Raw genomic sequence first — 24539 nt, 5'->3', positions numbered from 1 at the left:
GAGACACAAAGAAGGTTAGTTGGCTTTTATTTTAGTCTGAATTAAAAATATTCCTTAAAAAAAAACCCAAACCAACACACAACCATGGATGGAATAAGATTTCACAGTCATGATCTGACTTGCTGTAAGACAACAAGGGTAAGCAGTAGCCCAGACAACTGGAGAAAAGTTTGCACCTTTATGAATTGTGGGCTGAGGGAAGAGGTTAACAGTTCCTATGCTTCACATCCAGTCAGAAGGAACATAACTAAATGCATGGCCTGCATTTAGACACTGCAGCATGGCTTTGGTAGGCTCTTAGCCTATAAGGCTTGTTTCCAGCATTTACTAATGCTAAGTGCTACTCAAATGCTACAGTCCTGACTGTAGCAATGGAACCAAATCCCTTGGTATCAGGATACTGTGCTCTGGTTGGCAGTACAAGATGAGTTCAGGAGGGCTGCGTAGAGCTGGCATAGCCCTCTGCGCTCACCTACACTCACTGGGAAGTACTGCACAGAGGAGGACGGTATTCATCTCTAAGGTCTGCTGGACAGCAGGTCACCACTGGTTTGACCAGAGCTGTGACAAACTGGCCTTCAGATTGAGAGGAAGAGATAAACATAGATCAAAGTCAGAGAGAAAAACATCAGGTCTGCTGTGAACAAAATCAGGAATCCAGACCCATACCATGCTTTTAGCAAATTCATCTGCTTAGCAAAAGTAGGGTTTAGCCTAGCAGCTCAAAGGGTTTCAGAAAACATAATTGTCAAAAAGTTTAGAAAGTGTCTACGTTCATTTTTATCTAGTGTTTGTAATGTTACACAACAAAGCACGATAGAGCCACTTACGTGAGCAATGACAGAAAAGCCAGGTACAAGATTTCTCCAGTATCCTAAAGTTCCCAGTAGCTCTTGTAACTCTTTCTTTGATGGGGGCACTTGTATTTGTTCCAATTCCTTTAAAGTGTCTGGAGGAACTACTGCATTGCCTGCATTTACCAAGTATGCAAAAATTTTTGTTTCTTTACTTGGTTCTGGACATTTTTCAGGCACAATTTCAATTTCTGCTTCATGTAATGCCTCCCATTCTTGCTGCTGCATCTCCCACCTTTACATGGGAATCTCCTTCAATTACAGCATCATCTATATACTGGTACAGTTTCACATCTGGGGGGAGTGAAGACTGTCTGTAAAAATTCAGCAAGATTGAGCAATCATGGGTGAATGTTTGTAGCCTGGAGGGAGCCTATTAAAAACTTAAACTGATGAGAGAACAACTGCTAAGAAAGCAAGAACAGGAAAAAAGAAAACAACTGCAATTAAAGACAATGCAGAAAGTAGTCCTGATAGATCTCAAGGTGAAGAGTGTGCTCAAGACGCAAAGAAGCTTCTTCAGCCAAAAGCTGCAACATGTTCTAGTGAGACTGAAGTCTGTGAGATGGGGCAGAAGGTGTGTGAGGGGGCTTTTGACAGGAAGGATAGAGACTGTGGTGTGGAGCACCATTCCCACTCTCCTGCTGAAGTGCAAGACTTTGGAAGTACAGATGAGGTGAATCCAGCACAGCTGCAGAGTCTTGAAAGTGTTGACTTAATGCAACACGTTAAGAAGGGACCTATCTCTGAGACAGGAAGTATGGAGAGTTTGCCAAAAGCCCCAGTTGATACCTTCTCAGGTCATGAAGTTCCCTCCGGTGATTCCAGTCTACAAAATTCACTTTTCTTGAGGAAAGAGATCTCCAGCGCCTTTGCAAGTGGACTCAAGTGTGAGCAGAAAGAGCATCAGACAGAAAATTAAGAGAAAAACAAGCAATTGGGCAAAGAGATGATTCTGATAGGAAGTATCTGCCAGTGTGGTAATAACCAGAGGGCCAAAGCTGAAGAACAGCCTAGAAGAAGCACAACAAAGATGAGACAGTGCCACTTTAGACACGTTGTTAGGGGAGCTTGAGTAGAACCCATGTCTTAAGCTTTGGGCATAGAGGCCAGCTTCTGCTTCAAGTTTTCAGCAAGCTTGTCCATGAACTCAAAGGTGTTCAGGTAATCAGAGCGTGTGACACTGGCAGGGGGAAACAAAACAAGACAGATTTTAGTTGTACAGACTCTCAAATAATCAAAGCAGAGGAAGACTGTTCAAACAACTGTTTTGCCTCTAAAACCAAAAGAGTTCTCTCCTACTCATCAGGCTGTTTTTTTTTTTTTTTTTTTTTTTTTTTTTTTTTTTTTTTTTTTGCCAAAAGGCTCAAGAAAGAGGTAGCCGGTAATATTTTACAGTTATATAGGTCTTCATTTATTAGGATCTGGCCAACATAGCTAGACTATCATAAGAAAAATATAAGTCTTTGCAGTTCCTTCTTTACTTTTTTCTCCCATTCATTTGGTGCAATAGCAGGGAGAGAGCAATGTGGACTAAGGTGCTTGGGTCAGGATGTGTCTCACGTTCTGTTTGTACAGCACTGGGCACAGGTGGGTCCTGTGAGACAGACTCCTGTTCTTTACCACACTAGAAATAACATTCCAGCAAATGCTGTTCAGAGCCACCACATAAAACAGCCTCCTCTAAGCAGAGCTGATTACTTCACACACTTACTTAGGCAGGCCTTTGATGCAGGCAGCAAGGTCCTTTGTCATGAAGCCAGATTCAATGGTCTCAATGCAGACTTCTTCCAGGGCAACTGCAAAGTTCCCGAGGCTAGCGTTGTTGTCCAGCTTAGCTCTGTGAGCAAGGCCTCTTGTCCATGCGAAGATGGAGGCTGAGAGAGAACACTGGGTTATTCTATCTGTCTAGAACTTCCTGAAAGTTGCTCTAAATCATCATGTGGAACGGTAAGTAGATTTTTCAATACCAATAAAATGGAAAGCAGACTGAAAAAAAAAAGATAGAAAATCTGGTATCGGAAAGAACACTCATCTTGATCTAGGTATCCTTTGGCTTCTGTGCAACTCTAAAAAAAAAAACAAAGCAGGCCTCAGAAACTACTCACTGCCTCCAGTAATCTCTCTATGCATGGCATTTTATTTTCCTCCTGCCCAAGTCAGACGACAGGTGGTAGGACCCTAGTTACACAGAATATTGTGACAGAAAAGTGCAGTCCTTTTCCTAACACTACATTATGCTCTGCTCTCAATGCAAATTTAGGGGATTCTTTCCCTCACGTCCCATTCCAAGTGCACTTAGACTTCCAGTGTATACAAGGCTTGGGGTGTGCTTGGTTCTGGCCTATCAGAAATAGGAGTAAAATAAAAAACAACCAACTTAAACCTTAAGGCCTTGTGGCTATAAACCAATTGTTTCCTGAAGAGTGAGTGCATATCTCAAAGGCTAGGTTAGGTGCAGTACATTGCTCACACTCACTCCATTCCAGCCTGTTTTATGCTTCAGGCTGTAGCTGTGTCGGTAGAGGCCCCAAGAAGCTGACTTAAGTCACGAGAGGACTGTGGGGGTGTATTCCCTCACCCCCCTCAGGCCACACTGTGATCTGAGAAATGCTCTTTAGGCCTTGGCCTTGACAAACCACACTGAGCTTATCATAAACACAGGAATTAGTGGTGTCTAACAAGTACCTTTTTTTTTTTTTCAAACGAACAGCCTTGGAAAGGTATTTTTCTTGCCTGAATAACAACTGAACTTTCAAAGAAAGTTACTGACTTGAATTGCAGCCAGGATGGCAAATTACTATGACTAAAGCCCCACTCTCCTGTGACCCCATAAACAGTGACCCAAAGTGAAACCCCTCAAGCTCCTGATTATAAGGAGCTAATGCATACTGTACCCTACTCTCTAACAACCCTTTAAACAGCAGCCCCAAGTGAGATCTTTTGGAGCTCACGATCTCCAGGAGATACACATGGAATCACAGAATAGCCTGAGTTGCAAGGGACACAGAAGGATCACTGAGTCTAGCTCTTACATGAATGGTCCATATAGAGATTGAACCCACACCCTTAGTGTTATTAGAACCATGCTCTGACCAACTGAGCCCATCTCAAGAGAAGGAGCTACTGTGTGTGTCAAACACTGATAAGTGAATGGCTGCAGAGCCAACCATGGACTGGTGGTACTGACATGCCATGAAAAAGAACAAGATTTGACTGGGAAAGAGGGGCCATGTGAAAAAAAGAGAGCACTTTTCCATGAGAAAGAACCACAATACAGTACAGTGCAAGCACAAGAATGAGTGGCAGAAGTGGGCATGGAGTACAGGGTGAGATGGAGACCAAAGACCCCCAAAGTCCTCTGACCCATTTCCAGACAAGCCTGAAAGAATGGACTGCACTTGATGACTAATGTACAGAAAAAGCAAGAAACCTGTCCATTAAAAGGTTTATTCCCCCCATCCAACCCCTGCCAAGCCCAGGTGGTGCCCCCAGGGTCCTGGGCATCTCAGCAGACAGACCAATATAGCTGGATCAGCACTGAAACCAGGATTGGCATCCCCTCAGCTGGATCAGTGCTGTAACCAGGACCGGTGATCTTGTTTTCTCTCTCTTTTCTCCTCCTTTTCTTACTTTAATTCTCTTTTTCCCACCTCTCTTTTTCTCTTTCTCATTTTCCTTAATTGATCTTTCCCTCTTTAATTCCTCTCTTCCCTTTCACCCCTGCCCCTTTATCCAAAACCCATTGCTGTGTGCTTATATAGTAGCAGTTTCCAAGCTATGTATGTAATTTACTGATCTACTTTCTGATTGTTTGCAGACCCTCTGACTTTTGTTGTTTCTTTTGATCAATGAGCTTTTAAGAATCTTAGGTACTTCTTTCCCCTTATGGGTTGTCACAGTATCTGGAAGAAGAATGCATTATGAACTGCAAGTTTCACCACTCAGTGGTGCCGCTGTCTACAGAAAAGGTGGAGATGTTCTTACTCTAAACTTGTTCTTTGATGTTGAGATGATGAAGGGCAGTGAAAAGCAGCTCACCAATGGGGTTAGTGGAGGTCTCTTGGCCCTTCTGGTGCATGCGGTAGTGACGAGTAACTGTCCCGTGAGCAGCTTCTGATTCCACAGTCTTGCCATCAGGGCAGATCAGCACGCTGGTCATCATCCCCAGAGAGCCATAGCCTACACAATACAAGTTTCAAAAGTTCAGAGTCTCCTTTGGACAGCCCCCTTCAAATTCCCCTCAAACCTCCCCATCCTACAATCTCCTACACCCTCTCACTGATGTGATAATCTCTAAACAGCAGAGCTGCAGCAGTGCTTCTGCAACTAACTGGCAAGTCCCTACATATCAAAATAACAGTTCATCTATGCTGAACAATGAGATAGAGATATACAGACATTCTGCACCATTTCAAGAAAATTAGTTTTCTCACCTAATTTGCTGGACATATTTCTACTGAAAAGGTACAGTAAGAGAACAGTAAGTGTTGGGCTGCTTGTCTTTCACACAGGGTGATAGGAAACAAACCAACTTTTCATCAAGAGCATCTGCTCTTGTGAGAGGAACCAGCAACTTCTGATATTGGACATTCACACCACTTCCAACCCCGTAGATTTCAGAGATCTGCGTCTTTGAAAGCTGCTTTGTTTAGCTGTCCAACACACATCCTTGTTCTGTGGGAGGCAGTTTAGTGGCATTACTTCAGAAAGAGTGTATTACATAAAGCCGCACATCTCATCCTGTGGAATTCTGCATCCATGTTTGTTTTGGCACTGGGTACCTTGGTTATGTAGGATTTTGATCAAGCACTGCAAATATGTAAAGTTAAACGTATCAATCTCTCTCTTTACACCTGACAGGTAGTCTTAGGTCCTGAAGGCTTTATTACTTATCTGCAGAGCACCTGCCACCACACTCAGCAGCAGTCAGCTTAACTGAAGCTGTCAGTGACAGAGAACCAGCTGTCTAAATACTGTCCATTAGAATAGAAAGCCTACCAGTTATCATGGTGGTAGGAACTACCCTCCTGTAAATAAATACAACTAGAGTCTACATTTAACAGATTTTCTTGTAAAAGCAAAATCAGAATTGTTTTGACTGCCTGGTATTTCCATGACTGGCCACAGGTTTGAAATACAAGTTTTGAGACTCAGCACCATCTCCTGGGCCATTCCCTAAGATGTGACAGAAGGACACAAGAGACTATTACTAAGCCTGCTTCCGTGTGGCACAGGAAGCACCTCATACCTTGTGCAACGGAGTCAGACTGCACATCCCCATCGTAGTTCTTGCAGGCCCACACAAAGCCTCCTTCAGATTTCAGGGCCTGAGCAACCATGTCATCAATGAGCCTGTGCTCATACCAGATCTTTTTGGCTTCAAACTGGGACTTGTATTCTCTAGAAAACAAAAACCAAAACACCTTGTCATATAAACAGGGATTGCACAGTCTGTACATAGAGAGGTGCACAGAGATAAGACAAAATAAAAAAACCCCTGCATTATCTTTACTCTTTTTTTCCCTTGTCTGCTTTGCTAGGCTATAGCGAGGCTGCTTCAGTCATAGAGGCACGCCCAGAGAATCTGTGACTTTATTAGAGGAGATGGACACCACAGCCACAGTTAGCAGAGCTCACTGCATCGAGTATTTTGCCTTGCAGGACAAGGGAGTGACAGAGATGGCATCCCCTGTGCCCTAAAGTGCTGCTGAGTGTCTGAAAAAGCAACTCACAAGGCTGAGACTTATTCCTGCTGCAGACTTATGCACTGCAGTAGGAAGTACCCAACTGATTACCTGTCATAGATCTCTTGGAAGATGTCTTTGAAGCGGCCATCGTATCTCTTCAGAATGGTGTTCTTGGTACTCATGTAGAGGGGCCAGCCTTTAGACAGTGCCATTTGGAAGGAACTGTGGGCAAAATCCTTGATAGACCGGTCAAGATTGTACATTCCCATGGCTACACCACCACAGCCTGTTAGTGGAGGAAGAACAGACAGGAATCAACTAGATTTAGTTTTGGTTTAAGAATTTTATTCTCCCCATTGCATACTCCGGCTGGCAGGCAGGCTGGTGCTCTCCCCAGGTGTCTTAATCTCGTTTTCAATTTAAGGGTGGTTCTTTCAGGAGAAGATTTGCTTTGCACTATCAGCTCAAAGCTCTAGCAGTTCTGTGACACATGGATAGGAAGGTGTTTTTGTTTTACAGGTAAGTACATCTTAATAATGTGATCTAATCCCTCTAAGAAGTTTTGTCTAATCCAGCCTAAGTACTCAAGCACACTGTGACAGAAGTGAGTGTACTTGAACTCCTCCCAGCCATTTAAGTAAAACAGTCTTTTACTATCTAAGCAGCAGGCAGCAGTTTGGAGCAGAAGGTCTCAGTCAAAGCCAGATATGGATGTGCTTTGCACCTTCAGAACTAACTCCAGCAGTCAAGGACTGCTTTGCCTAGCTCAGGTAAACAAGACTCCACATGAATTCCTGCATTTTTTCAGCACATTTGTGGCCTACCCTGCAGCTCTGATCCACCCGCTCAGGCTCACTTCTAGCAAGTTGTGGGAAGAACACGCCAGTCATGTGGGTGCTCAGGCAAGTCCTGAGAAGGCTCAGAGGAACTATCAACATTCACATGACTTAGATTGTGTAAGGCAGATGCATTAGAAACACAAATGGAAGTGTGCTGAACTTGCAGCCCAGCTCACCTAGAAGAGAGCAGCACTCAGATCACGGAAGAGGATGACTGAGTGAAAGCAGGGCCTAGAGCTTCATGAGAAAGCTTTGTCATTTTCAGAGCACAACTCAGTGCTTTTAGTGAAAAGTAGATACTATGTACTTAATTTTAAGCCTCACTACCACCATCTATCTAGTTTTTGTACAGTACCAGTATCAGGGATCTTTGCCCTGGAAACACCCAGAGTTTTAAGATACCTTTCCTAATATCCATTTGTCCTTACCTCCAGATGGCTGTTACTATATGGACATACATGCAGAATTAAGAGTGGAAGCTGGAGGAGGTTTATCTGCTTGCCAAGATAGCAATGTCATTTAAGTTGATATTGGCAGAGAATGAAATTCCTGTTGTTACCAGTGAAAAATACACATTGTCCCTGTACCTTCCCTATGGAGTCAAGGACAATTCAGGGTGTGATCAGCTACAGGAGCCATGATTTCATGGTCGCTGGCTGACAGCTGTTAAGTTTTGTTCAAACAGCTATTTTCATACATGTAAAAGAAAGTCCTTACTGTGATCATACAACCCTACTGCCTATTTAAAAAATCTCTTGTTTCAGTGTCAAGGTTGAACATATTAGTAGAGCAGAAAGACAAGCTTCCCTTAATCATTTGAGAGATATGCTGGAGTTATCTGCAGGGAGAGCAGCTCCCCAGAGCAACAGCAGTAATCTGCCATCTTTGCACTTCCCCACTTTGTGCCGCTGATGCAATGCAGAGCAGCAAATCAGACTGGCAGCTGGATGGCCACACATCTCCATCACGGGCTCACCAGTCACCTATCAAATGAAAACAGACTAGGACTGGCCGTGAAGCAGGTGAAATCCAGACGAAAGGCTATGCAACAAGAGATGGTAGAGATGCAGGTTCTCATGAGCAAGCACGCCAGAGAAATCAAGTATTACAAAAGAAGGTCATATGTCAATTTTGGTACCTGTTTGCCAAACCAACTGCACACAAACAAGGATGCTGTGGCTTACATGGTTGCATTTTTTGGTAGCTAAAACCAAAACACTGCACACACACATAGATCACCTAAGACTTTAAATCCTGAACCCTCTGATTAATGATAGACAAGAGACATAACTTGTATGTTTTCCTGAATCCCACCCCTAGTGAAAAAGGCCTGACTCCTGGAAAGTGAAAAAACTGCTTCCATTAACAAAGCCCAGCAATGTCAGCACTCCTCCTGAGCCTTGCAATGTCTTCAACCAGCACAGCAATGGGGAGAGGAGTGACATCAAAACCTTTGGGACTGCATCTGTTAAAACAGTTATAATCTATGCAGTCAGGAGCATCCTTGTGAAATCCTCTTTCTACCTTACAGAGTAAGTGTTTATCCTCATTTCTATTGAGCAAATAAAAAGATTGCTTCATGAAGAAGGGCAAAAACTGCAAAGGTATACAGAGATCTGTAGAACAAACTAAACCCAGAAAGAATTACACATGAATTGTTCTCAAATATATCTCCCCTTAGGTCAAGCTTTGTTTACATAGCAAGTTTGCCTCTGATCAGAGAGAAAAACATATATACTGCTACCAGAGTCATCATATAAGGAGCATGACAGGTGGCCAATCTAATACGATTGTGCTCTTGATCCCAGGAAGGTTTCAAGGAACTTTCAGTACTTGACAAATAAATGAAGAAGGCCCAAACTTTCTCCCCAACTCTAAGTAATATTCTACCATCAAACAGATCTGACTGATAATTCAAGCTTAAATTAAATTCAAAGAATCAGTTGTAATCACTAATTAGAGAAAATACCTACTTTCAAAATTATGGACCAGATATGTGACTGGCTTGCCTCCATCTGTGGGAGTGTAGGTCATCTCTACTTTTCCAGGCCCAGGTACCACAAAATCAGTTGCTCTGTACTGTTAAAAAAAAATTGCCATGATGATTTTATCTATCAGGAAGGGAGAACCATAAAAGACAGACCTCATTTGGGAGGGCAGGTTACAGAAAAACAGTCGTACTAAAAATTCCATTAAGTAGACTTTTTATTCAGCCATATTGTCATTGGATTATTTTATTAGAGATTAGAAAGACAAGAGTCATGGAATCACTTAGGTTGGAAAAGACTCTTAAGATCATCAAGTCCAACAGTTAACCCAGCACTGTCAAGAGCACCATTAAACTGTGTCCTTAAATAATCAAAAGTCTGCCTGTTCCAAAAGCCATCCTCCCCTTTAGGGGAAAAAGCTCACCAATTCTTGGGCCCCATCAAGTGGCGGAGTACCTACTTTTGCAGATGCACTGAAGTTTTACAGTGCAGAGTATTTAGATTGTTGTATGGTTGGTGGGTAGAAAGGCTCCTGTCCCTGCCTCAACAAAACCATTCATAATACAACTGCTGATCTCATAAGTAACGGGGCTCATACATCATTACAGGAGGATATTTGAAAAGCAACCTGTAGTAAGTCTTTGAAGTTAAAAATTTTAAGTATTTAAATGTTGTCTCATTTTCCCAATTGTCCTGAACAGTATTATTTAAGGTTACATTTCCTTGAAAATTGTTATTCTTTTTCATGTAGTTTCCCTCCTATGAAGAGAATCTGTTCCCTGAGCTGTTCTGAAGTTAGTGTCTCTCTCCTATGTCCCTTGTATGTTCTTATAATGTTCCTTTTGCTTAAATCTCATACTTTCACAGGGTTTCAATCCTTCCCCTTTAATCCACAGTTTCCTATTATTATTTTGACCTTCTCAATTATTCACAACCTTTAAGGATGTTGAATCCCATTCTTTTCTAGTGTCAAGGTTCTGCAATTATTTTCCTCTTGAAAATTTATATTTTACCTTCCTGTCCCAGGTAATCTAATGACTTGCAAGTTTGCAGGTTTAGTCACCAATTTAAGCACTTGGCTTTTCTTCAAGACTTTTCTTTTGCCATGTTTGGTAGCTTTATAGCATATGATTGCCCATGGAGAACAGTATGACTACTTCTTATCTTCCAGGCTACTCAAAGGGCACTGAGAACTGTTCCAGGGCTTTCCACAGCTTTGTACTACCACTGTCAGGAGAGCTCTCATAAAAGAGGTTTTCCTACTTCTGTACCACAGCCTGAGATCTGCCCAGGTCAGATACCAACTCTGCAGGTGTGCTGTGCAAGTTAAAGAAGCAGATCACAGTAAAAAAACCCAAAAACAATAGAACAAAACCACATTCCCATACAGAAGGCAATTTTGCCCCCTTCCAGAAATCACTCACTTTTACCCATTTTTGCTGTGAGCAACATTTGACACCAGAAAGTCCTGTGAAGTAAGAAGGTGGGCAGTGTAAAGGATATTTTCTAAAGATGTTCTTATGTAGGGAGCAGGGTTCCAGAAAGGTGAAGAACAGTAACTTAGCAGAGTTAAGTGTCTAAGTACAGGCCTATGTAATCCAAGCACAGGCTTCTGAATGCTGTTTATACAGCAACACTGTTCAAGGAAGAGAGGCACGAACCAGCCTCCCCCACACTTGCCAGGTGCAGTACAAAGTGCCAGCATGTAAGTGTTCCCAGGTGGAATGCAAGGGATAGAGCAGGAGCACAGGGATGTCTCAGTCTTTGGGGCTCTACACCAGTCAGGAATAAGCCTGTTAAGACAGAAAGAGGGGAAAACACTGAAGTGACTCACTTGATCCCCGTAAGCGTGACGGCCGATGACAATGGGTTTCACCCATCCAGACACCAGCCGGGGAATGTTCTTGCAGATAATAGCCTCTCTGAAGACAGTGCCACCTAGGATGTTCCTAATTGTGCCATTGGGAGACTTCCACATCTGCTTCAACTTGAACTCCTCCACTCTCTTCTCATCAGGAGTGATGGTTGCACACTTGATGCCAACGTTGTATTTCTTTATGGCTTCAGCAGCTTCCACAGTTACTTTATCGTTTGTAGCATCACGATGCTCAATGCCCAAGTCATAGCTGTAACAAACCCCACAAACATGGTCAGGACTGCCCAGGATATTTGTTTGTGTTCAACAGGAAAGAAACAAGACCCCCTATCTGCTTGTGAATGTAGCTCCAGCATTCTGCCACAACTGAAGTTATCCCTTTTCCATTGTAAAAGCTGCTGGAATGGAAGAAAACAGACTTATACAGTGACATTTCTCCTGTTAGTGGAGGTTGGTAGGAGATTGGAGAAAGGAGAGCTCCAGTTTATAGCTGAGGTTTGCTGCCAGCATGGGACAGTATCTCCTCTGCCTTGCCTTTTGAGCTTCCTGCAATGGCAGCTGTCAGTTGAGGATTCTAATTGCATGGAGCAGCAAAATCCCCAGATGAATATGAGCCTTTATTTCAAACCTCTTGTGCTGAGGGCTCTGGCTTCCTTCATGTACTGAGTACATGAAGCTACACTAGGCTTAAAAACCGCTACGACAATGGGCCCACAATCCTGCTCTGGCAGCAGAACTGCCAATATTCCCCTCAAACGTCAGAGGAGGGTCATTTCCATACTCACTGTTTTAATAGCTTTTGGAGAACAATGGGTGCCCAGCGTGGGCCAGCCCTGAAGCACAGCCAGCTGTACAAGAATCTAGGCATTGTGCTGCCTCAGCCAGGGGTTTGCTTGCCCTCCTCCCACCCTCTCTGAAAAGGGATGCTCTCCAGACTGTGTGCATGCATTATGCTGCTGGGTTCCTGTCTGCCCGGTTCCCAACCCCAGCAAGCAGAAAGGCTGATGCAGGTGGCATACAAAGGGCTCCAGGGGCAGGGGAGGAGGTCAGACTTGTGGGTTTAACTACAGCAGGTACCACTGGAGGCCTCTGTCCACAGGAGCAATGTAGCTGGATACTTCTCTAATAATTACAGCTCAGTGGCCAGAAAAGGAAGAGATTATTTGTTCTGCTTGGCCAGATGCTGTAGATAGCATGTCCCTTTTGCTGTACCCAGCTGCTAGTATTTGTTTTGTTCCAGAAGGGAGTACAGGAGCATAACCTAGCTTCAGGGGGTAATTGCAACAGCCAGCTCACATTGTCAACAGCAGAGCTTACAGCCATCAGGGCAGAGTCTGTGCCCTACACACCCCCTTCTGTCCTCTGGGCAGATCTTCAAACAGGCATGGCAAGAAGCCATGAGCCCACTCAGGGGTGCAGGATGCTATCCTTCAAGTCAAGGAGCAGCTGAAATAGCCCATGTTTCTCATTGTTTAGGCTGCAGGGAATCATGCAGACTGCCCAGGTGCTGGAAACCCCAAGACAAAGGAGATCAAAATACAGGCCATGTCTCTGAGAGAGTTTCTCAGAGGCACAGTACAGGCAAAAAGCTCACTGACAATTCAGCATTCACTGCTTACTGCTGTGAGGAACCCTGGAGTGCATGCTTCCGGTGCTGCACAAAAATCCATCAACACGCAACGACATACGCAAACTGCACTACAAAGTAGCTGAATGTCACAGAGCCCTTACCTGTGCAAATCCAGATCTACATAAGGAAAAATCAGCTTTTCTTTAATCAGTTCCCAGATGACCCGTGTCATTTCATCTCCTTGCATCTCCACAACAGAGCCTCCACGGATTTTTTTAGACATCTTGAACTACAACAGACATAAAGAAAGTCCAACCTAAGTTAAAAGCTACCAATACACATCACCTGCATTTCTACAACATAACCAGGTGAGGCACTAACTCAGCATACAAAAAATCTTGAAGACAGCCACAGTTTATCCTTAGTTCATGCTACATGGTATTTTTTTTAAAGCCCCAGCTCCTAGGGAGATCTATGTGAGGATAAAAAGAAAGGTTAATATCTTGACAATTAAGGGCATGGGCTTTAATTATGGTTGTATCAAACAACTTGAAAACATGACCAAATTCTTCCCCCAAATTCCACAGAAATAGATGAGCAATGTTTACTTTTAGATTTCACAAGTTCTAGTCCAGTTGCTTGTTTCTCCACCTTTTTCTGAAAATCAGGGGTTAATGGACATGATTACAATGACAGCCAATACTGCTGAAACTACTAAGATTAATATATTGTGAGATTCTTTACTAGCTTTGGCCCCCAGGAAGGAAGGAAACAGGTAAAAAAATCCAAGGGCGACATATCAAGAGTATTTTCTCATGGCAAGCTTTATTTCTACAGTTAAAATAAATACTGGGCAGATTTGTTTGCTGTAGGGAACAGAGGTTTCCCAAGATATTTGTGAACAAAACCTTAAAAAAATAAACTTGAACTCTGCCCTTCTATTTGCACTTTGTTCTTTGTCAAGAAAACCTCAGAAAGCATCGAACTGCTCTAACACAGTGCCCTGCTTTCCAGCAGCCACAGTTTCTTGGGTCTCAGCTCTGATTATGCAAGAGCAATGACTTGGCAAGTTCCTCCCTGCAGACAGTCCTGTGTGTGTGTGCAGCTGCCAGGACACCACATTGAGATAGCAAGCCCTTGTGCCTGAGCCTGTGGTCTCAGAGACCAAGGGCCACGAATGACTTGATCCAGAGTGAAGGGGCCCGCTGTACACAGGATCTGTTCACCTACACCACGCTATTCTGAGGTGTGGGGCTTGCAGAGTAATGGCCAAACCTTTTAAAGAGCAAAAACGAAAAAAACCCAAAAAAACAAAAAACAACCCCACAAACAAACAAACAAACAAACCCCACCAAACCACAAAAAAAGACACCACCAAACAAAAAACCAAAAAACCCAAACACGCCCCCAACAACAAAACCCCACTCAGAACAAAACCGCCCCAAATGAAACTCCATCCAAAAAATAACACAAAACCCTAAAATAAATAAATAAATAAATAAATAAATAAATAGTAATACAAGGTTGTGTTACTGAGACTCAGTTTAAAAGATAAACTATTTTTGGCATTTCTATCCCTAACATAGACAGTACCTTGGCTTATACTGGGCATCTCTAGTCCTCAAGGAGAACTTGAACTTCATGTGATCACACTCTGTCTGAACACAGTTTACTTATGCAAGTATTTTGAACACAATTTTCAATTGTGACTATCTAAATAAATAAGGTCTGTATCAAAGTCCATGGCCTAGGCACAGAATTATTACTCCAGGAGAGTTCAGGTTTGCTTTTGGCACAATCTGAGAAACAATCTGATTCATTTAAGTAAAAATGTCGACAGGCTCAAACCCACAAAATGCTGCTTGTTTTGCAGTTTGGTTCTACTCAACTAACACAAATCAGACCATGTCAGTCATAGCAATAGGTTTGGATTCACAACTATTGCATGCTGCTGTCACGCAGAGAACACAAAGGTAGGTGAGACACACCTCCACTGAGATACAGCTCCACTGATGTGTGGAAACAGCAGCATCTTCAACGACTCGGACAGCATCCAACATGTTTACACGATCATGGCCCAGGTACTGATACTTTCTCCCTGCTCAGTCAACCAGTGTCTTCAGTTCCTCTCTGAACCGGGGCAGTACTGCAGTAGCATCCCTCTTCTGCACACCAGTCATCATGCCGAGAGAGGCTCCTCTAGAGAGCACACATTCCCTAGAGTTCAGCTCTGTCACTAGTCCCCTCAGATTTTATACTGAACTGCCAAAATCCAACAGGCTCTTTCTCCTGCAGCAGCTCTTCTTTAAATACACTTAACCCAGGCACACAGCCAAGGCAACTTAGAAGAAAGCGTGTATTTCCAAATACCTCTTGGTCCCTAGGAAGGGCTGGAGGCCTAGGGGCAATAATTAACTATTTCAACAAGTCCCTAACTAACTCCGGCGCACAGCTGATCTCCCTGGAGGAGGCGGTTCGCAGCGGGCACGGAGCGGGTCGCTGGCACCAACCGAGCTCTCCTGTTGGCTGCACTTGTTTTTCGGCCGCACTCGCCCCTGGCAAGGCGATGTGGTGGCACACCGGGGATTTTCCCACCGGGCCGCGGGCAGCAGCCCCCGCCACGGCCGAGGCTGCAATCCCGGCACTGGCACGGCCGCGACCGCAGCCGCTCCCAAGCGGGCGAGGCCGGCTCGCCCCCGCGACACCTCCGACTAGCGGGAGACCCCCGGACAGCGTGAGGAAACAGCCCAGCCCAGGACAAGGCGGGCGATCCGGGGCTGCAGCAGCGCCTCAGCGACACTCGCGGCGGGCGGGGCGCGGCCGGGGGTCCCGCCGCACCGAAGGAAAAAACCCTTAAACGCAATCCCGCCCCTCGGGGCCCCGCTGCGGGGGGCCGCGCCCGGGAGAGAAAGGACAAAGGCTGCTGTGCGGCCGCCGAAGCGGCGGCGCGCTGGGGCGGTGGCGATGCCCTTTACCTGCGGTCCCGCTACGGTGCCGTTCCGTTCCGTTCCGTGCGGCGTTGCGGGCGCGATGCGGGGCCGGGCCGTGCGCGGGGCCCTTTATGTGGCCGCGCCCCCCGCCCCGCCCGGCCCCGCCGCCGCGGCGCCCCCTGCTGGCCGCGCTGCCTGCTGGCCGCGCGCGGCCCCTCCCCCCGGCGGCGGCGCGGAACCGCCAGGGGGCGCGAGGCAGCGCGGGGTCAGCAGCCGGGAGGGCCCCTGTCTCGTGCGCCTGTGCCCCCGTGGGTGGGGCCCGCGGCAGCACGGAGCGTGCATCTGCCGTTCCGGGCCGGGCCCGTTCCGCGCTCTGCCAGCCCCGCGCAGTGAGTGCGGCCGGCACACGGGACCCGCTGGCGCCGGGGGGCTCGGGCGTGCCCCAGGGAGAGCGCCACAACCTAGCCCAGGGATGCGGTACGCACAGCGGGCACGGGCTCGTCCGCTGGCGTTGGGTCGGCGGTTTGGACACCACGACCCCGGGGGCGGGAGCGGGCGCCTCTCTGGGGCCGGCGCGAGGCGGGGAGCGCGGCCGGGAAGGAACCTCGGGGCGGGAATAGAAGAGAAGGGAATATTAATGAAATACGGTGTGCTACGGCTTCTCGAGGGACACACCGGCTCGCAGCAATACCAGCGGCTCCCGAGGCAGCAGCCCGGGCGTGCCGCGCCCGGGCGGAGCACCGGGAAGGGCCGCGAGGCGGGGCCGGGCGCTGCCGGCGGGTGGAGTGCGCGGAGGTTCGATTGGCGATGCCTGGGCGGGGAGCGGCGCGGTCGGCGGGCGGTTGGTCGGGGCTGGCGGCGCCGCCGGGCCGGGCGGGGAAGGGAGAGCGGCGGTGCCGCCCCAGCAGCGGCGCGGCGGCCGCGGGCGGCAGGTGAGCACAGCCCGCCAGGGCCGCGCCGCCCGCACCGCTCTGCGGCCCCCTTGCTCCGCGAGCTTCTCCGGCCCGCCCGGGCCGGCCCCTGGGAGCGGCTGGCGGCGGCTCTCCGGGGGTCGCTGCCCACCGCGTCCTCCCCGTCCCGTCGCAGGTGATCTCCCGGTCTGCCATCCCGGGTGAGGGAAGGCGGCGGTGTTCCCTTCGCAGGGGGGAGAGCGAAGCGGCTGTCTTCTGCGCAGAGGTTGCGTGTGTGTCACGCAATTATATTTGAATTGCGGGTGTGTATTTTTGCACCCTGGGTGTGTTATCCAGGTGCTCGGGAGTGGTGTCTGTGTAAGAAAGAGTGGCCGCGTTCTTCTGGCACTGAGCAGTTGTGGTCAGTTTTGTGGGACGCGGGGTGTCCCGGCGCTCCTCTGGATGGAACAGCAGTACGTGTGGGGAGAGAGGCTCGCAGCCAGCCACCCTCGTACTCCGTGTTTTATCGGTGATGAGTTGGTTGGTGATTGCTGAAACTGCAGCTTCGAGATCCTGTGAGGAGTGTACTCGGGTGTTCTGCTTGTTGACCGCTGTGTGCACCTTGCTTTCTCGTTTCATATGTTCTACAGAGAACTACTTCTTGCGGTGGGATGGGGGGAGTGTTTTCCCTTTAGTAGCACAATTAAAGCATAGAAAAGCTGATAGATTTCAGAGCTAGTGTCTTGTACAGTACAGAAAAAAATAGGTGTTTCTGGAGCTAATTCCAGGTACAATGCTATTCTTTCAATAGTTTTAATTAGACTAATACTGCTGTGACAGAAGCAGTTGTTATGGGGGGGGGGGTTCCCTCTTGAAAAAAAGTTTTTATTTTTCTATAATCCCACACATATATATATATTTAATGCAAGTTCAGAGACTTGCTTGTAACTCTTATCTTGCCAGGATATAATCAATTGCTGAAATATGAACATAGTTTCCTACAAAATTTTTGATGTCATAGTGGCATTTTTAATGTGGTAGTGTGTGTGAAGCTACACCTTTGTTGTATGTTCAGCATTTGAAAAGCTTAGTTTGCATTAAGATTGAAGAAACAATTCCAAATTTACATGAAGAGTGTGTTTCAAGGAAAATATTCCATGAGCTCTGATGTTTAAATACAATCAAATCACCTGTTTGAATAATATTGGTGACAACAAAACATACCCTGATTTGCAGAGGAATGTGGAAGACTAAGACTCAGCCTTACATAAAGAACCTGACCAAAGCTTTTCTTGAAACTTAGTAAATGATGCCTCTCTGCTTTCTTTCCTGAGGATATGTGAATAACAAAAGAACCTCTGAGCTGAAGGTGCTTCCTATACAGAGCAACAAGCAGAAGTCCACTGAGAAGTCATGTGAATGACTTGCAGACACCATCTCTTCAGCATTCTTTGTAGAAATAGTCAAACCTTGCCACATGAGCTGCCCGCAGCTTGTTAGCACTTTCAGTGATGCTTGTTGATTACATTGATTTTGGAAATAGGAAGAAAATATTCTAGTCAGCAATATATGCCTGTAAGTTCTAGGGAACAGTTGTGGGAACTGGAAATAGTTATTTCATTAAGAAATCATTTATCAGCTGCTAAGCAGGAAGTAGGCTGATAAGGGGTTTTGATCCTTGGCACAGGTAAAAATCAGCCGTCACTCATAGGTTCCATCAGCTCCCTGTGTTCCTGCTCTGTCAAACATTTCAGTAAATCTTGCTTAAACAAAGATGAAGGTAGTAAGCACCTTAGCCTAGCAGGCTAGAAGTGCAGGCTGAGTGAGGTGTTGTGAAAGAAGCTGGGTGTCTGCTCAGCTTAAAGAGTGTGGGTTGAGGAAAAGTATGACTCTTGGCTGTATGGAGGCTTTGGTATGCAGAAACTAGGGTTTACAAGTACGGCTTCTCCTAACATGGAAAGCGGTTTGGGGTTTTTGTCTTTTCTTTAATGGAGCTGCTCCTGAAAACGAGGATGTTTGAAGGTACTAGATTTGACAAGAAGTAAACCACAGTTTGGGTTGCTTCCCTGGTAACTTGCACAAGGGCTGTATTGTAATGCAGAGGGGAGGGAAACAGTTTCCCACCAAAGTTAATCTTTCAGTCCTGTTTTTGTTTGCAGTTCATTCTACTTCTCATTCTGAAGTTAACCTGGCCAAACAACAAGTCTGCCTCCTGCTTGCTCAGGCATGCCTGTTTTCAGCTTTGTTACAAGGGCTGCAGCAGTCACAACGTTGGAAGAGCTGTCAAAGTTGAAACTTCTGTGTGACATGCCTGCAGAGTTTCCATATGAAATCTTCGAGTTCTCATAAACCTCTGCTGGAGTGTCTCATCAGTGTAGTGGTTGTTTACTTTGTTGCTCTGGATGTTTAACTGGGCACTCTGAATTAGGCTCTGCAGAGATGCTGCTCTCTCTCCAGTGCCTGGGCAGGGGGCATGGACTCCTCTGGCACTCTAGATCTGTGCTGATAGCAGGTGCCTGTGGTCAGCTGGCTGAACGTCTCTCCTCTGGGATCTAATGAGATACCTCCTGTTCAGAAGACTGAAGAGGTTCTGTCTCACCACCCTGTGTGTAATGTGTGTTGCTGACCTCCTTCCAGGGCACCTGAAATGGCTGCAGATGACAAACGCTCTCCGACACTGGACTCTACCGGTGATCTACCTCGTTCTCCCAGCAGCCCATCTCATCTCACTCACTTCAAACCCCTGACTCCTGACCAGGACGAGCCTCCTTTTAAATCAGCTTACAGTTCTTTTGTAAATCTCTTCCGCTTCAGCAAAGGTTAGTGCTGGGTGTGTGGGCATGGGTTGTGCATGCTGTTTGCTGCTTGTAAAAACACCTCTGAACACAGGAGCATAATGTCAAAGGGCTGATGTCAGTTCTTTTTTGAGCATCTTGCTTTTGGTGATGTAGTGGAGCTTTATTAGGAGAGAAGATAGCCAGCATCTTGCACCTGGAGATGTGTGCTGCCTGTGAAAGGCAAAGACAAGCTGGTTAGCAGGTAATATTGTATAGATTCTTAGCTTTACATCAGAATTTCCTTTGCCTGTATGATTTTTGGGGGGGGGCTGAAAGTAGGAGTAACCCTCTGCTAGCCTGTATGAACAGAATGTGTGCTTGTCCTACTTCAGACTTCATCCACCCCTCACCTTCCTGTGCATCTCATACCTGCAGCTGGGTGACAGCTGAGCTGCAATAAAGCAGGAAGTCAGCACTTAATTTGCACGCTTAGGTGTTCTCCATCAAGGAGTCTGAGGTGTTGTGAAAGTTTTGTATATGAAATAGGGTTACTTGATTTTGGCCTTTGTGCTGCATGTGACATGACATATGTTCTCAGTGGGCAAACTCTAAAAGATCTGTGGGAGTTCCTTTTGGTTTCAAAGAAAGATCCTGCAAAGAGTGGTGAATGAATGCACCCGGACCTTGTGCAAAATCTCTGTATCCCTTTACTGGAGATGGCACACTGGTCAGCTGCTTTTGTTTAGTCTGTTCTTTATCCAGCTCCGCTAAGCATACTTCAACAATGTTTGGGCTGGGGGAAAAGAGCCAAACAGCTTTTCATGTTTGCAAACTGATCTATTCAGACTCTTCTTATGCAGAAGGAAAAATAATTACTTGGTATGACTGCTATTAGTTTGCGTAGTAGAATAGCACCTGTCATTGCTAATTTATTGAAAGTAGCATAAAATGTGATCAATATTGGCTTCACTTATTTTTTTCTGACAAATGTAGCTGGAGTCAGCAAAGTCTTTTGTTAAGTGAATGGGAAAACAACCTTGAAACAACGCATGAAATGTGCGTCTTACTGGGATCAATGAGAACCTGTTTATACTGGATCTGCTGATGGAGATTAAAGGCTGTGGTAACTTTAATGTGACCTCAGTACTGGCTTGTAAGATACCTGAAAATCTTTTTTTAAGGCAGAAGCTGATAGTCAAGTGTAGTTACTCTATTTACCAAGAATAATTCACATTCATATTCAAGAATAATCTGCCAGGGGTGGTGTTTTTTTTTTTTTTGGTTTTTTTTTTTTTTTTTTTACACTTTTCACGTTTGGGAATTTCTGAAATAGCCTGAGTCTTGAAGGCAGCCTACTGTCCTGCTTCTATGATGTGTTTTAAAACTAAAAATTCATTTGTTTTTTTTTTTTGTTTAATCCTGATCCGAAAGAGATACTTGTGAGAGGTTTTTTTACCCCTAGCTTTGCATGTACTACTGGTTTTCTTTATCATGTCTGAACATGTGGTTTCTTGCTTTTTGTCAACTCTAGATGATGGCAGGCTTTCATCCCCGGCAGAGAGAGCAGAGGCAGGACGGAGTGATCCACAGGCATTGAGTGGTGGCTGGTCCAGTCCTCAGCATCCCACAAGGGCTCAGTCTCTGAGATCACCAATTCCTTACAAAAAGCCCTTGACTGGTGAGCTGCAAAGAAGATCATCTGCAACTCTGGGTAATTTCAGCTCTTTGTTCTATAAGGCAATGGGGTACTAGCCAGGATGCTTCAGGGTGAGGTGGAAGGATGTGAGCAAAGGTTCACTGAGTGATTGGTAGCAGAATGTAGTATTGGGCTACACTGCTTCTGTTAGTGAGGTTGCACTTTAACCTCCTAACCATCCACCCTTCTTGGTGTTCCAGCAAGACAACCTCTTGTTGGGGCTCTGCTCTTTCAATTGGAAAACAATCTGGAACAGAAGAGGCTGCCAAAACACCTCCAGTGTTTTAAAGTCACCTGAACTTTGATCCTGAGCATTTCTGCTTTGTCTTGAGATACTAGTTTCTTAACATTCACGTGCTAACTCTAACTTTAGTGCTTGGTCTGGATGGATTTGATGTTTGTGCCTTCAAGGGAGTTGTAAATGAAGGTTTTTGCTTATAGTTTTGAGGGGAATTGAATAGGAAGCTGTGCTTAAGACTTTTTTTTTTTCAGTCCTGCCTAACCCTGAAACTATTGCCAGATTCTGTACTGAATCTTTTAGCTGGTATGTGAATTGATTGTAATTTCAAAGGTGCAACTGTCTAATGGCTTTATGAAGCTATGGAAGAGCTAGGAAGTAGATTGCAGGGGCTCCTCTTGAGATCTGGCAGATTACTGTTGGCTTTTAGTGATAGCCTTGAGGAAACTGCTAAACTGGATAACAGTCTTGTGCAAGAGAGTATTTCCAAGAGTGTGGTACCTAGTGCAAGCAAATCAGATCCTAAATGTTGTTAATGTGTATGGGATTTTTTGGAAGACGTGTAGTTTTGGTCGCCAGGCAAAAGTCTAGTACAGAGAGCTAGCATTTTTACAGAAGTCATTTGCATGCTTAGTTAAACGTGTTGATCATCTTCCTCCTTGCCCTCTAGTACTGTTCGATCTTTTTAGTTGCACTTCTTCCAGCAAATCAGTTAAGGGGTTTAATTGATTAATTTGTGGGAGGTTTTTTTGTTTTGTTTGCTTGGGCTCTTTCTTAAACAATTTTCTCAAATGTCTCAAGAGCAGCCATGTGCTCTTGGTTGATAAGCCAGTTTACTTTTTCTTGGTATCTCTTGGAAATCACTTGGAAATTGCCTGGGGATAAGATGTTAGAACCCTTCAGGTGAGGTCTGTTGTTCAATACTCAGAAGGCAGAAATAATCTTGCTGTTTGACTTCTGATGGCATTAGGCATCCAGGGAATAAGATTCAGTTTAAGGTGTGTGGGAGGAACCGTTTCTGTATTATTCCAGCTCCTTTTCAGGACCTCTGTTAATATCTCTGGGTTTGGATGCAAGTATGCTTAGAAAAATGTGATGATGAATTAGCCTGTGAAGAACTAAAGTTAGAACAAGCAGGAATTGCTGCTCTTTTTGAAGAGATTTCTGTGGTACTGTGTGCCAAGTGGCCTGACTTGCTGTTGAGTATTTTCCCCCAAACAACCTTGGTGCTGTAACAAACATGAGGTCTGTGTAACGCATGTAGAAGTATACTGGGTTGGTGAGAAGATTTGGGGGAGTTTTTTAGGCCATCTCACTTTATTTGAAGAGGAGGAAAAATACTTGCATTTTCCTTCTCTAAAAATCAGGTGTTGGCTTTTTTTGAAGCAAACTTTGGAAAATTATCTTTCTTTCCTTTTTTTATACCTTAAAAGGTGCTGAATAATCAGGTCTTTGAGGATTTTTTTTAAGTAGTGGAGAATTTTATTTCTGCTATTGCAGCTGATGCTGGTCTGCATAAATAATTTTGGAAATTATTATCATATCTAAATAATGAAAAGTAGGAAAGTAAGTGGTGGGATTTATATAAACATCTCTATTGGCAGGTTGGGTCACGCACTGACTCCAGTGAGGTGTCTTATTAAGTTTTCTTGTAGCCCTGTGGCTACAGGCCTGTAAATGTCTCTCTAGGTTAGACACTTAACTTAGATACTTAATAATGTGGGCACGTGTAGGCAGGAAAATATATAAGCACTTCACAAAGGTCTCTCTAGCCTACTTGATCTTAAATAATGTATCAAGTTGAGCAAACTGAAAGGAATAAATAAATAAAAGGCTGATGCCTCTAAATAGTGATGAAATGATGTTGCTTCTGAGGATGCTGACCCTCACCACTCATCTGTGCTTTAGCTCGTGGTCTCTGTGCAGCAGATCTTTTCATTGCCCTGGGACTGTGCTGTCTGACACCTGCAAGTGCAGAACACATGGAAGGATGGTGGCTTTTGTAGGACCCTGTCTGGCAGTGGTTATGTAGGGTTTCAGTTCTGTGCTTCCCTTCAGGACTGCTTACACAAAAACATAATAGCTCCATACTGGCTCTTGTGAAAATAGGAGGAGCTATTCTACGCCTGGCTTATGTCAGAGGTGCTCTGAGGGTTGTGTGGCTGAAGAACCAGTGCTGAGCACCTGCAGCGGCTTCTGTGGCCTCTCTCTTGCGTAGTCTGTTGCAGCATCGTGTGCTGGAGCTGCAGAGCTGGTGTCACTGCTAAGGGACTGTGAGCCCAGCTGGTTGTGTTGGATGTGTGTGCTGTGCTGTCAGATGAGAGCCTTTGAGGTGCTGGAATAAACCAAAACAGTCCGATAATGAGACTATTGTCACTGAGATAATGTCACAGCTTGCAAATCCTGTTTAAGGAAAACTGGAAATGCTGACTGCAGCAGAGGGAGCTTGGGTAGTAAAAGTAATTCCTGCTCGCTGCCCTGTCACGCAGGATAATGTTGTTAATGCTAGACAATTGTAGCAGGGTGGCAGTAATAGGGAATGGCCAGTGATCATATAAGGGGAAGAAGGCCTGAGGAAAGCATGTGGTAGTTACTGGAAACCATTGTGGAGCGTGAGTTATTACCAGAGCATCTTTTCTAATCAAAAAGATTTTGAAACATGGAAATGCATGTTATAAAATGAAGTTAAGGACAGTTTTCCTGCTTTTCTTATCAATACTTTCTATGGCAGTGACTTGAGTGTTTGAACTGTGATAGTGAGCTTGATTATGAAATTTTATACTGTGGCAGCAAGTAATTAAAAAGCAATTAATGTTTTGTATTAGCAAAACTGTGGCATTTCTGACAGGGGTGTATTTTGCTGTTGAAACTGTGTGGATCTCTACCTCTTGTGTTAGTATATGGTCAGCTCTCCTATAAACTGAAGCTCTGGATTGCAACCAAGTAGTTCTTGTGGTGTTTTTGCCTTGTCTTTCACTGTAAAATGAGTGCTAAAATACTATAGAGTCATTAAACTCTGTAAAAATATATTTCTATAGTTCAGAGTTTTTTTCCTAGGTTTTATGAAGGATCAGCAACCATAAATACATGTAGGAAGGACGATGTTTACTGTTGATTTAAGTTCACTTTTTTTCTCGCTGTAGGAGTTAATTTTTAACTTATAATAATGCAGTTTGGATCAGGGGATTGAT

At 45.1% G+C, this 24539-nt stretch overlaps 2 protein-coding genes across 7 annotated transcripts in view; one reads left to right on the top strand and one right to left on the bottom strand.

Annotated features, from left to right (window-relative positions):
- Nucleotides 1–10: 10 nt before the first annotated feature.
- On the bottom strand, nucleotides 11–15902 carry IDH1 (isocitrate dehydrogenase (NADP(+)) 1). The gene is made up of 9 exons (XM_040069511.2): nucleotides 15793–15902; nucleotides 12979–13106; nucleotides 11206–11497; nucleotides 9357–9462; nucleotides 6653–6830; nucleotides 6106–6257; nucleotides 4896–5036; nucleotides 2569–2731; nucleotides 11–2037 (listed from the first exon to the last, which is right to left on the bottom strand). Exons 2-9 carry the CDS (start codon nucleotides 13098–13100, stop codon nucleotides 1944–1946), a joined length of 1248 nt encoding a protein of 415 aa, XP_039925445.1. The 5' UTR covers nucleotides 13101–13106; nucleotides 15793–15902; the 3' UTR covers nucleotides 11–1943.
- A 210-nt stretch (nucleotides 15903–16112) lies between these two features.
- PIKFYVE (phosphoinositide kinase, FYVE-type zinc finger containing) overlaps nucleotides 16113–24539 on the top strand; it is a 63984-nt gene continuing 55557 nt past the window's right edge. For 2 of the 6 annotated variants that reach the window (XM_040069507.1, XM_040069501.1), the window contains exons 1-3: nucleotides 16113–16224; nucleotides 19275–19456; nucleotides 20946–21125. In XM_040069507.1, the coding sequence (XP_039925441.1) occupies nucleotides 16220–16224; nucleotides 19275–19456; nucleotides 20946–21125 (367 nt within the window). In that variant the 5' untranslated portion in view covers nucleotides 16113–16219. Of the gene's footprint in view, nucleotides 16225–16625; nucleotides 16680–16740; nucleotides 16961–19274; nucleotides 19457–20945; nucleotides 21126–24539 lie in introns of those variants that run through there. The other 4 variants (XM_040069505.1, XM_040069504.1, XM_040069506.2 and 1 more) reach the window with 4 other exon arrangements.

The sequence above is a fragment of the Hirundo rustica genome, chromosome 7 (genome assembly GCF_015227805.2).
Source record: "Hirundo rustica isolate bHirRus1 chromosome 7, bHirRus1.pri.v3, whole genome shotgun sequence".
NCBI lineage: Eukaryota > Metazoa > Chordata > Aves > Passeriformes > Hirundinidae > Hirundo > Hirundo rustica.
The sequence above is the reverse complement of the archived record's forward strand: the minus strand, read 5'-3'. Positions and strand labels throughout refer to the sequence as shown.